This window comes from Phyllostomus discolor, chromosome 8, assembly GCF_004126475.2.
Source record: "Phyllostomus discolor isolate MPI-MPIP mPhyDis1 chromosome 8, mPhyDis1.pri.v3, whole genome shotgun sequence".
Classification (NCBI taxonomy): Eukaryota; Metazoa; Chordata; class Mammalia; order Chiroptera; family Phyllostomidae; genus Phyllostomus; species Phyllostomus discolor.
Window position 1 is genome coordinate 92,720,158 of NC_040910.2, and position 12,085 is coordinate 92,732,242.

Here is a 12,085-nt window from a genome sequence, read left to right on the forward strand (position 1 = left end):
ATTGAAGAAATGCACTTTTCTGCATTATATGTTCTTGCCTTCTTTGTCATAAATTAGTTATACAAGTGTGTCAGTTTATTTCTGAGCTCTGGACTCTATTCCATGGATCCGTGTGTCTGTTTTCCTGTCAGTAGCATAATGTTTTGGTGTCTATAACTTTTTAATATAGTTTGAAATCAGGAGTGTGATGTGCTCAGCCTCCCTGCCCCCCAGGACTGCATTGGTTATTTGGAGTCTTCGGTAGTTCCATGCAAATTTTATGATTTTTTTTTCTATTTTTGTGGAAAATGCCATTGGTATTTTGGTAGACATTGCTTTTTATCATATATTGTCTTGGGTAGTATGGACATTTTAACAATGTTAATTCTTCTAATCCATGAACACAAAATAGATTTCCATTTTTTGTGTTAGGTATTTTCTTGTTTTTGTTGCAATTGTATGTAGGATTGTTTTCTTAATTTCTCATTCTGATTTTTTGTTGTTAGATATAGAAATGCAACACATTTCATGTATTGATTTTTGTTCCTTGCAGCTTTACGTATTTCAACTAATTTTTGGTGGCGTTTTTAGGGTTTTCTATATATAAAATAGGTCAAGCAGATGCTTAATCTTCTCTAACTGTATTTCTTATTATCTTAAAATGTTACTTCTTTGTGTTAGCAAGAGCAATTCTTATTTATTGTTCCTTTAATGGTTGTAGATGTGAGTATGCAGTGCTCACAGGATATACTTCGAATGCTCCTGTTTCTTCAGCCAGTTCTTCAGGATGCTATTCAGAAGAAAAGAACAGTAAGGCCTTGGGGGGTTCAAGGCCCTCTCACTTGGCAACAGTTTCATAAAATGGCAGGCCGAGGCTCTTATGGTAAGTAATTTATAATATGTATATTGACTAATTTTGTATCAGTCCTCAGTTCCCATGCCCAACCTGAATAAACACAGTTGTTTTCTTTAATTATATGTGTGACATAAACTTGACTGAAGGTAGTGTGGTCAATCCTAGTCTTTCTTACTTTCAACATTGCTAGCATTCGGTTTGCTGGGTTCTCCACTCCACTTCAGAGGAGAGCTAACATTAGATCTGTTTTCACATATTAGACTGGCCAATACGATTTTTTGTGTAGAAAGAATTGTACTGCCAAAAATTTAAAAAGACTGAACATCACTTTTGTTGTAAATCATCATTTTGAAAAATTGAATGAAAAATGGAGTAAAAAGGGAGCAGATAATACTAGCAATGCAAGTTCTCAAGCCCTGGCTGGCGATGCTCAGTGGATTGAGCGGCAGCCTGTGAACCAAAAGGTTGCTGGTTCAATTCCCAGTCAGGTTACGTGCCTGGGTTGTGGGCCAGGTGCCCCATTGGAAGCATGCAAGGAGCGACCGATTGATGTTTCTCTTGCACATTGATGTTTCTCTCCCTCTCTTTCTCCCTCCCTTCTCCTATCTCTAAAAGTAAATAAGTAAAATCTTTAAAAAAATGTTCTTAAGTTCTCATTTTAAAAAAAGACAAATTTGTTAGTTGTGACAAGAATAGCAAATGAATACTCTCAATACGCCATCACAGCAGATTTATGGTCAACTGTAATAAAAGAAAACATTAAAAAATGTTTAACTGTTGAAGATTGGCTCTGAAAGATGGGATGTAATTGGAGTTTTTAAAATATATATGGAATAATAGTTAACAATGAAATTTCTGCTTGTACATGGTTTTAGAACGCATTATGTACAGAAGAATAGATTTGCTCATATTTTCCTTTTTCTCCTTTATTAATGGCTAAATAAGTTTTATGTCATACAAAACTCAACATTGAGTGAAAAATGTAGGTTCATTATAGTATTTTTACATTTTTTTTAAACCATAATGATAGGGGCACACACAACATGCACGCACAACACACACACACACACACACACAGTTTTTACCGACCAGTACATATAGAGAGGCCTTTTTTTTTAATGGCTGCATGTATTCCATTGTTCTTTACACATGGTATTATTTTTACCAGCCTACCGTTTATAGACACATAGATCGTCTCCATCATTATTACAATTATTTTGATTTAATTCAAACATTCCTGGCTTAAAGTACATATGAATATTTTTAATGTTGCCAAATTACCCTCTATAATATTAATATATTAATATTAGTAAAATACGTCTTTCCTCAAACCCTTACCAGCAGGATGCTGAGTAGGTGGGTGAAAATGGTGGTTTCATTGTAGTTTGATAGGCAGAATAGTATAGACTGCTAGGAAAGATTTCCTGGTTTCTAGTTCCACTTCTGCCACTCTTGGTATGTATGATACAGGAGAAGTTGCTTAACTTTTCCATTCCGCTTTTTCATCTCTAAAATGAGATTGATATTAGTATCTGCCTTATATGGTTTTTGTGAGGATTAAATGAGTTAATAAAAACAAAGATCATTGAATAGTACCTAGCATATAATAAATGTTATAATTGTTTGCTATTATTTTTAATTGCTTTGCCATGAGTTTGAGCATCTTTTAAAGAGGTATATTTCTTTCTGTGAACTTTGTTCATATCCTTTACCCATTTTTCTATTAGGTTTTTGGTCATTTTCTTATGGGTTTATAGGTCTCTTTTATATGGTAAGGATATTAATCGCTTTTCATGTAAATTGTGAATCATTCTTCCAATTTGTTGTTAATCATTTGGCATTGTTTATTGTTCTTTTTGTACCAAAATTTAAGTTTAGAAAGGCTTTCCCTAGTCCAGATTTATTAAAAATAAAACTCCCCTCCCATGTGTTCTTTTAAACTTCTAAGTTTTTTTATTCAAGTTAGTTTTTTGCATTTAAATGAAGGTATAAGTCAAATGATTTTTAAAGAACATTTAGCAAATTCCTAACTGGAAAAGTCTTAGTCACTGGCCTTAAGTATGTTTGTCTTTAATAAAATATTTTTAGTACTAATAATGACTTCAGTTACTTTTGACATTTAAATAAAAAGATATGTCCTGCATTTAAATGTTTTCTTAAAGTATATCTTTATTATTTAGGAACTGATGAATCTCCAGAACCACTGCCAATTCCCACATTTTTGTTGAGTTATGATTTTGATTTTCTGGTGCTTTCTCCATTTGCTCTCCCTTATTGGGAGAGACTTATGCTGGAACCCTATGGATCTCAAAGAGATATAGCGTATGTTGTACTATGTCCAGAAAATGAAGCCTTGTTAAATGGAGCCAAAAGCTTTTTTAGAGATCTTACTGCAATATATGAGGTAGGTGTTTAAAACGTGGTGACATTTTAAAACTGCCTTATTTTTATGTTTATATATAAATTACTGGGCAATTCAGTTGATTGGACAGAACAGTAATGATGTCAAGTTCTTTGATGTCAGATCTTTACTTTTCATACTAACCAGTTGCATTCTTTACAGTGTGTGACCCAGACCCTTTGTTAGATGTGTATGCCATGGATCATGGTGGTAATTGCCTTATTGGGGGGAAGGGGTTGAGATCATATATGTCCCATGTAAGATATTTTTTTTTCCCTAAAATAAAGGGTAGCATTGTTAAATAACCAAGGAAATTACATTGATAAAAATTCTAGTGCTTTTCTAGAACCTCAGGTACTAACACTAGGCTTCACTTTTCTCATACATAAAATAAAGCTGTGCTAGCTCTGTGTAAGATTTTTTTCTGTTCTGAAATTCTTGACTAATCTTTTAAGTTATAATTCTCATGTTATATCCATCACTGAGTGCAGTGATTACAAATTTAAAGTGCTGCGGGACATAAAGTCTTAATCATTATACCTTCCTTTCCCTATATAAGTGCTTGGAAATCCAGTCTTTAAAATTTAATTTCTTTCACAATCTGAATTATTAGTTTGTGCTGGTTAAACTACTTATAGATGTTTACTTAATTACAAGGTTATCTGTAGTGTGTTTGTAGAAATAAGCATTTCCCAAAGACTGCTGTTTGGAACACTAGTCCTGCAACATCTTCCCAGAAAAAAGTTTCATAGTTACATAGGTTTGAGGAAGCATTGTATATTGTTACATTACCTTACAGAGATTCACTCTTCATATTAGATTTTTAGAGCCTTTGAAAGTCTTACAGGAAAGAAATCCTGTCTAAATTTTCTTAATCCAGTATGGCAAACTTACTTGCTGGTGTGTTTCTTACAACAAACATCAGTACCCTACTGAATTGGAGGGAGAATTGGCAAATACATAGCATATTTATATATCAATTTTTATTTTGATTTTAAGGGTTTACATATTTATATACATAACTTGGGATAGATGAACAGCTTTAAATGACTACATTTTTTGCTCATTTGTTTTTGTATTCTTCAAGTTTTCATTATTCAAGTCACAGGGTTCTAGTGCCATTATTATTATCTAAGTATTTTATTTCATTGGAGATAGTTTAATTTTAAAAGAAGTTTAATGGCTTTCTAAGGTAAAAAGGGAAAAGGCCTGTGATACCATCTCACCTTTAATATTTTTATTCCAAATGTTAATTATGTGTGATAAAGCTTATTTTAAACATCTTAAGTGCTTTATTTTATAATGTGCACTCAACTACTAATTTCACTAATTCTGCTTTCTTTGTCTGTATTTGTAGTCCTGTCGATTAGGTCAGCATAGACCTGTTTCTCGACTGTTAACAGATGGGATCATGAGAGTTGGATCTACTGCATCAAAGAAACTGTCAGAAAAGTTGGTAGCAGAATGGTTTTCCCAGGCAGCTGATGGTAACAATGAAGCGTTTTCTAAACTCAAGCTTTATGCACAAGTCTGCAGATATGACCTAGGTATTGGATTTGCATTTATTACATAAGGCTAGAGTTAGCAAAGTATAGTCCAGTCCACCAGCTGATTTTGCAAATAAAATTTTAATGGAACACAGCCATGCTCATTTATATTGTCTTTGCCTGCTTTTGTACTACAAGATCAAATCGGACTAGTTGTGACAGAAACTGTGATGCACAAAGCCTAAAGTATGACTTTCTGACCCTTTATAAAAAAAATTTGCTGATCTCTGCAATAGGGATCCCATTGGGCAGAAGGAAATTGTGGATTATAAATAATTTTCTGTTGTTTCTGTAGGATCTGATGAATTTGTGCTATTATTTAAGTTTATTAAGATTTTTGACTTGTTAAGGGTTTAGAGATAAACTAACTTGTAGTAGTTACCTCTATAACATGAAGAAACAGTTCTTTGTTGGAACTAAGACAGTTACAGCTATTTAAGAGTTGTTTTTAACTCTCTTGAATTAAATATCAGTGGACTTTAGGCTTAATCCAAAGAGATACAGAACCAAAATATTGACTCATTAGACATTCCTCTAATTTGAAACTCATAATATTTTTTATATAAGGTCCAGCAGAAGTAATGCCTGCTTGAATGTGGTTGGCAGGGTAATATGGGTGTAATAATTTATAGTTTTAATTTGAACATTTCACTTAAAATGTCATATGGAATGCTTGAGTGTGATATTGTTATGTTACAGAATTACATACTTATGATTTTGTAATTAAAAAGGCGCATTTTTTGTGCTGGACCCTGTATTTAATCGGCTCCCAAGGTAGTCAATATTTATTTAACTTGTGATTTAGCAGCTCTTTGAATGGGTTGATAAAAATTTGCTAGATATTGTTATTTACATTTAATTATGCCCAGGAAATAGAATTTTATTACTCTTTCTTGGAAACCATTTATATTGCATGAAAATGCTGGTTTATCTTTCAGTTTCACTTAAAATTTGTTTCTTCAGTTTCTAGCAAAATAGAAAGTTAGTATGTGCTACACTCTTAACCAGCAACTTAGGGAGGGTAATTACCAAAAAGCATCAACTAGATAATTATTATTCACATAGTTGAGTAAGTGAAGAATCATTCAGTAAAATAAAGAATTAAATACCCTGCCTGTTTTTATTATCTTTAGGTCCTTATCTTGCTTCCCAGCCATTGGACAGCTCTCTACTTTCCCAGCCAAATTTTCTTGCCCCTACAAGTCAGTCTTTGATCACTCCACCTCAGATGACAAATCCTGGAAATGCTAATACTCCATCTGCCACCCTACCGTCTTCAGCGAGCAGTACTATGACAGTGACTTCAGGTGTTACCATGTCTTCTTCAGTTGCCACAGCTAATTCAACTTTGACCACAACTTCAACTTCATCTTCATCATCCTCCAACTTGAGTAGTGGAGTATCATCAAATAAATTACCTTCATTTCCACCCTTTGGCAGTATGAACAGTAGTGCTGCAGGATCCATGTCTACGCAAACGAGTGCAGCTCAGAATGGCCAGCTAGGAGGGCAGCAGTCATCAGCTCTACAAACAGCTGGAGTTTCTGGAGAGTCATCTTCTCTTCCCACTCAGCCACATCCTGATGTATCTGAAAGGTACTTTTAAATGTACTAATTCTGCAGAAATATAAGTATATGATGCTTTTTGTCTGAATAAGAAAGTCATTGTGAATGAACAAAAAGAGCTTTTTGGTCCTATGCTTGAAATTTTGTTTTTGTAATGTTCAATATTTTACATACAAATTATAATGAAGACTCTTCATTAAGTCTTTATCACAGAATCCTAGAATCTCAGGCTGGGTATTAAGATCTTCAAAGCCATTCAGTCCAACTATCCTATGATACTTGAATCTGCTCTGTGACATAACTGTCAAGTAGATTTGTCTATGCAAATCACTCCCATGATTTAGAAAGTCATTATTCAACCAGCCTATTCATACATAGGCTTAGAGTCATACCAAGATTTAAATCTCAGCTCTGATATTTACTGGCTTTGTGACTTTGGGAAAGTTATCTCACCTTTCTGAGCCTGTTTCCTTATCTATAAAATGAGAGCAATAAGATATAAAGCACATTATGTGCTTTACATAATGCTTCCAAATGCTTGAGTTATTTATGTCAACAAAGATGATGACGGCTCTCTTCATTCCTTCATGAAGAAGGTATTAAGTGAGCTTCCCTTTTGATTTATAGGTTAGGTTAGCCTGAGCATGGTTATATCTTTCAGCTACCCAGATGCAGTTTTGCTCAAAGTTACACTCATGTGAGTAAAAATAAACTATTAATTACCCATATTAATCTATTCATCTTGAATATCTCACTATATTTGAAATTAAAAAAAATCATATTACCATCATGCCCTGGCATGTGTGCTTCAGTGGATTTGAGTGCCAGCCTGCGAACTGAAAGGTCACTGGTTCAATTCCCAGTCAGGGCAGGGCACTTGCCTGGGTTGCAGGCCAGGTCCCCAGTTGGGGGCGTGTGAGAGGCAATTGATCAAAATATCTCTAGCACATCATTGATGTTTCTCTTCCTCCTTCCCTTCTGCTTTCTCTAAAATAAGTAGATAAAATCTTACTTTTAAAAAAGTCATATCACCATCAAAGAATGAATCTTATTGACCTTTGAAGTTACTAAGTATGAAATGAATGTGTATAGCTAAAAATGTAGTGGAACATTGACTAAGCTTGGAAACTTGATTTCTTTGTACTCTAGTTGTGCTTCTAGCCAGCTTTGTGATTTGGGCAGCTCATTTAACCTATCTTTATCACCAAAGCACTAAGCTCTCTAACATTCTCATACTTTATGGTTTTAAAGAATTCTTTTTCTTTTTTTTAATGTAAGACCTCAACACAAAAATCTTTGTACACCACAAAATTGTACATAAAGTGTTTATGTTCCTCTTTGAAGAGAAAGAGATGCCCTTGATTTTTAGAAAGGCTCTCTGAAAGGGAGGGGGTGAGGTATTAAGAACCTTCTTTGATCCTACCCAAGAAAGGTATAATACAACTTTTTTCTTAACTATCTTATTTCTACCTTGAATTTTAGCACGATGGATCGGGATAAAGTGGGTATCCCCACAGATGGTGACTCACATGCAATTACTTACCCTCCTGCAGTTGTTGTTTATATAATTGATCCTTTCACATATGAAAATAAAGATGAGAGCACTAATTCTTCTAATGTATGGACTCTGGGGCTACTTCGATGCTTTTTGGAAATGGTCCAGACTCTTCCTCCTCATATGAAGAATATTGTTTCTGTACAGGTAAGAATGATAAATGTTGCAGATAAAATTTATGCAAAACAGTTGGATTTAGACAGAAATATCAGAGATACTAGTCTGTGTCTAAATTGATTTTCTAAAAGCTAGGTTCCACTATATTGATGTTATTTTAAGTGATATTATACTAGAAATTTTAGAGAGCTTATAAAAGATAGGCTTTGCAATTATACCACCATAATAATGGAAAGTCAAAGGAACCACAGTATAATAGAAAACAAAGATTGCAATAAGTACATTAATGTTTCTCCTGTGTTACCTTTATAAACTAGTTTTTAAATTCATAAACTTAGATACAAAAGTACAGTATGGACTTACATAAACTAGAGTTCTAAATAAGACAGGTTGCAAATAAAAGTAGAAAGAATTTAACCATATTAAGTTATTGCAGAGATCTTGAATTATTTCCTTTTTTTTTTTTTTTTAGATTTTTTATTTATTTATTTTTAGGGAGGGAAGGCAAGGAGAGAGAGAGAGAGAGAGAGAGGGAGGGAGAGAGAGGGAGAGAGAGAGAGGGAGAGAGAGAGAGGGAGAGGGAAAGAGGGAGAGAGGGAGAGAGAGAGAGGGGGAGGGAGAGAGAGAGAAGGAGAGAAATCAATGTGCGGTTGCTGGGGGTTATGTCCTGCAACCCAAGAATGTACCCTGGCTGGGAATCGAACCTGGGACGAATTATTTCTTTATAGACTATAGCAAGAGTAGTCAATAGCAATATAAATATAATGCTCTGTAGAAATTTTTAAAGGTTTTTACATAGCCTGTTGACAAAATTTACTATTAAAATCCTATAGAATTCTTAGCTGATCATTTTAATTTGGTTTTGTTTAAATTTTCTATAAAGTTTTTAGAGTTTTAAATCCACAGTCCTTTTTAATTATCTTGTTAGAAGTTTAACATTTGTGATATTTGCCTATAATTCTTAGATTGTTCCTTGTCAGTACCTGTTGCAACCTGTGAAGCACGAAGACAGACAAATCTATACCCAGCATTTAAAATCCCTGGCTTTTTCGGTATTTACCCAGTGTCGGAGACCCCTCCCAACATCTACCAATGTGAAAACATTGACTGGGTTTGGTCCCGGTTTAGCCATGGAAACTGCTCTTAAAAGTCCTGATGTAAGTATGTGTTCCATGATCTGAGTTATTGAAAAACTCTACATTTTATCCAAAACTGAATGTAGTTCTCCATTTAGCTCTCAATTTTCAATTATTTTTTAATTGGATAGAGATAATATATCACATTTTCAACATGATTGTATATATCATTATACCTTACTTTTTTGTTTTACAGAGACCAGAGTGTATCCGCCTTTATACACCTCCCTTTATTCTGGCTCCAGTGAAAGATAAACAGACAGAGCTAGGAGAAACATTTGGAGAAGCTGGACAGAAATATAATGTTCTTTTTGTGGGATACTGCTTATCACATGATCAAAGATGGATTCTTGCTTCTTGCACAGATCTATATGGAGAACTTTTAGAAACTTGTATCATTAACATCGATGTTCCAAATAGGTACTTATATTTCTTTAAATGTATCATTATCTCATCCCAGTTTTAAAAATTCATCCACAATCACATTTTATTTTTAATGAATAGAAAACTGTTTTGAAAGTCCTGTACATTAAAATACTAAGTTTTTGGATTGCGGGTATTCTCACTTTTTGTAGTACATATTTATATTGTATAATTGAGAATTAAAACTTATTTTGATTGAGATTTTTGGTCAAGATGGTGGCATAGGTAAATACAGCTCCTCGCACAACCACATCAAAATTACAACTAAAGTATAGAACCATCACTCAGAACCATCAGAAATTGAGTTGAATGAAGTCTGATAACTACAAAAGTAAAGAAACCACGTCTATCCAGATTGGCAGGAGGGGTGGAGATGCAGAATGGGCTGGTCCCACATCCACATGTGGTGGATAAAAATCCAGGAGGGACATGTTGGGAGTGAGGAGTCCCAACCCCACATCAGGCCTCCCAACCACGGGTTCCAGTGCCAGGAAGATAAGTCCCCATAACTTCTGGCTGCAAAAACTAGCAGTGATAGAGTTGATGCAGAAAACTTCTGGTGTCCCAAGCAATTTCCTATAAAGAGCCCACATGTGGATTGGCTCAGATTCACTCCCTCTGAGCTTCAGCACCAGCATAGCAGTTTGAAAGGCACCAGTGGCATACAGGGAGGAACTGAAATGTCTGGCATCAAGGTGGGAACTGGAGGACAGCTTTCTCCTAGAAAAGGGGCAGATAGAGGCTATTGTCCCTTTTATGAGGCCTTTCCCCACAGAGCCATAAAGCTGGCAGGCAGGTGCCATATCTGAGACACCATCAACCTGGCTAACACTATTTGCCCTGCCCTGGAGATCCCCTGAGACTTTGTCCCACCCAACTTATGAGCCAACTCAAATTGTTAACTGTGTGACTTTTCCATATGAATGGCTGATCTAGGCTCATGCTTCACAACTTCCTAAATTCTATCAAACAAGCAACAGCTGCCTCAGAAAGTCTCCACCACGGTATCTCTTGCTAAGTGGCCCCAAGCCCAGCACAAGTAGACATCTCATAACGCTTTATAACTCATGCAGGGTGGCCCTAGGCAGAGCACAGGTGGGGACTGACCCTGTGTGGGCAGCACCACCCAGGAAACACCAGAGCCTGTGCACCCAGTGGGCAGCTATAGACCACACCACTCTGCCCCTGCATAGCTGATCTTTAATTGGAGGGGAGAGGGTGGTAGTCAGTGGTCATAGTCAATCCTTGCAGCTGACTGGCTTGGTAAATCCCTCCCATTGATCTACCAACAGCAATCAAGGCTCAGCTACAAGAGAAGGTTGTGCTCAGCCCACACAAAGGGTGTACCTTGAGTATCCAGCCTGGGTGATAGGGGAGGCTGTGCCACTGGATCCCACAGGACACCTGCTACATTAGGCCACGCTACCAAGAAAGGGAGTCATAGCAGCTCTACCTAATATATAGAAACAAACACAGGGAGGCTTACAAAATGAGGAGACAAAATGTGGCCCAAATGAAAGAACATATCAAAACTCCAGAAAAAGAGCTAAATGAAATGGAGGTGAGCAATCTTACCAGATGCAGAGTATACAAGTCGAAAAGGCATAGAGAGTCCCAAACAAGAGGGTTTCAAAGAGGCCCACTCCAAGGCACATAATAAAAATGCCAAAGGTCAAAGAATCTTAAAAGAAGCAAGAGAAAGGCAGTTAGTTACCTGCATGGGGGTTCCCATAAGACTGTCAGCTGAATTCTCAAAAGAAATTTTGCAAGCTAAAAGTGATTGTCAAGAAATATTCAAAGTCATGAAAAGCAGGGACCTACAGCCAAGATTGCCCTACCCCAGCAAAGGCATTTAAAATTGAAGGACAGATAAAGAGCTTCCCAGACAGCAAAAAACGGAGGTCATCGTCACCAAGCCATTATATGAAATGTTAAAGGGACTTCCTTAATAAAAAGAGGATCAAGACTACGGACAATAAAATGGCAACACATATGTATCAACAACTGGAACTAAAAAACAAACTAAGCAAACGAACAGAGACAGAATCATGGATATGGAGAGTGTTTTGATGGTTGCCAGATGGGAGTGTACTAGGGGAGAATGGGTGAAGAGGTGAGGGGATTAAGAAGTACAAATAGGTAGTTACAGAAAAGCCACGGCGATGTAAAGTACAATATAGGAAATGGAGTAGCCAAAGAACTTACAAGCATGACACAGGGACATGAACAATGGTGTGGGGATTGCCTGAGGGAGTGAGGGGTGCTGAGCATAGAGGGGCAAAAGAGGAAAAATTGGGGCAACTGTAATGCCATAGTCAATAAAATATCTTTTAAGTAATTTTGATTAATCTGTTGCACAAAGAGAATGAAGGTCCCTAAATTTCCTGTCATAAGGCTTGAAGGAAAGATTTTAGCCTGAAAAATTTTTGAAACATGAAACTAGAAAGCCCTCTGTAATTAAAAAAAAAAAATCTAGTAAAGCACCCTAGAAGATTTACTTTTTTC

The 12,085-nt window shown here is 35.9% G+C and overlaps 1 protein-coding gene across 1 annotated transcript in view; it reads left to right on the plus strand.

Annotated features, from left to right (window-relative positions):
* MED13 (mediator complex subunit 13) overlaps positions 1–12,085 on the plus strand; it is a 102,673-nt gene that overhangs the window by 73,316 nt on the left and 17,272 nt on the right. Inside the window, exons 17-23 of the mRNA XM_028519075.2 lie at positions 701–862; positions 3,016–3,239; positions 4,594–4,783; positions 5,917–6,379; positions 7,832–8,051; positions 8,987–9,178; positions 9,354–9,577. Of these exons, the coding sequence (XP_028374876.1) occupies positions 701–862; positions 3,016–3,239; positions 4,594–4,783; positions 5,917–6,379; positions 7,832–8,051; positions 8,987–9,178; positions 9,354–9,577 (1,675 nt within the window). The remainder of the gene's footprint in view (positions 1–700; positions 863–3,015; positions 3,240–4,593; positions 4,784–5,916; positions 6,380–7,831; positions 8,052–8,986; positions 9,179–9,353; positions 9,578–12,085) is intronic.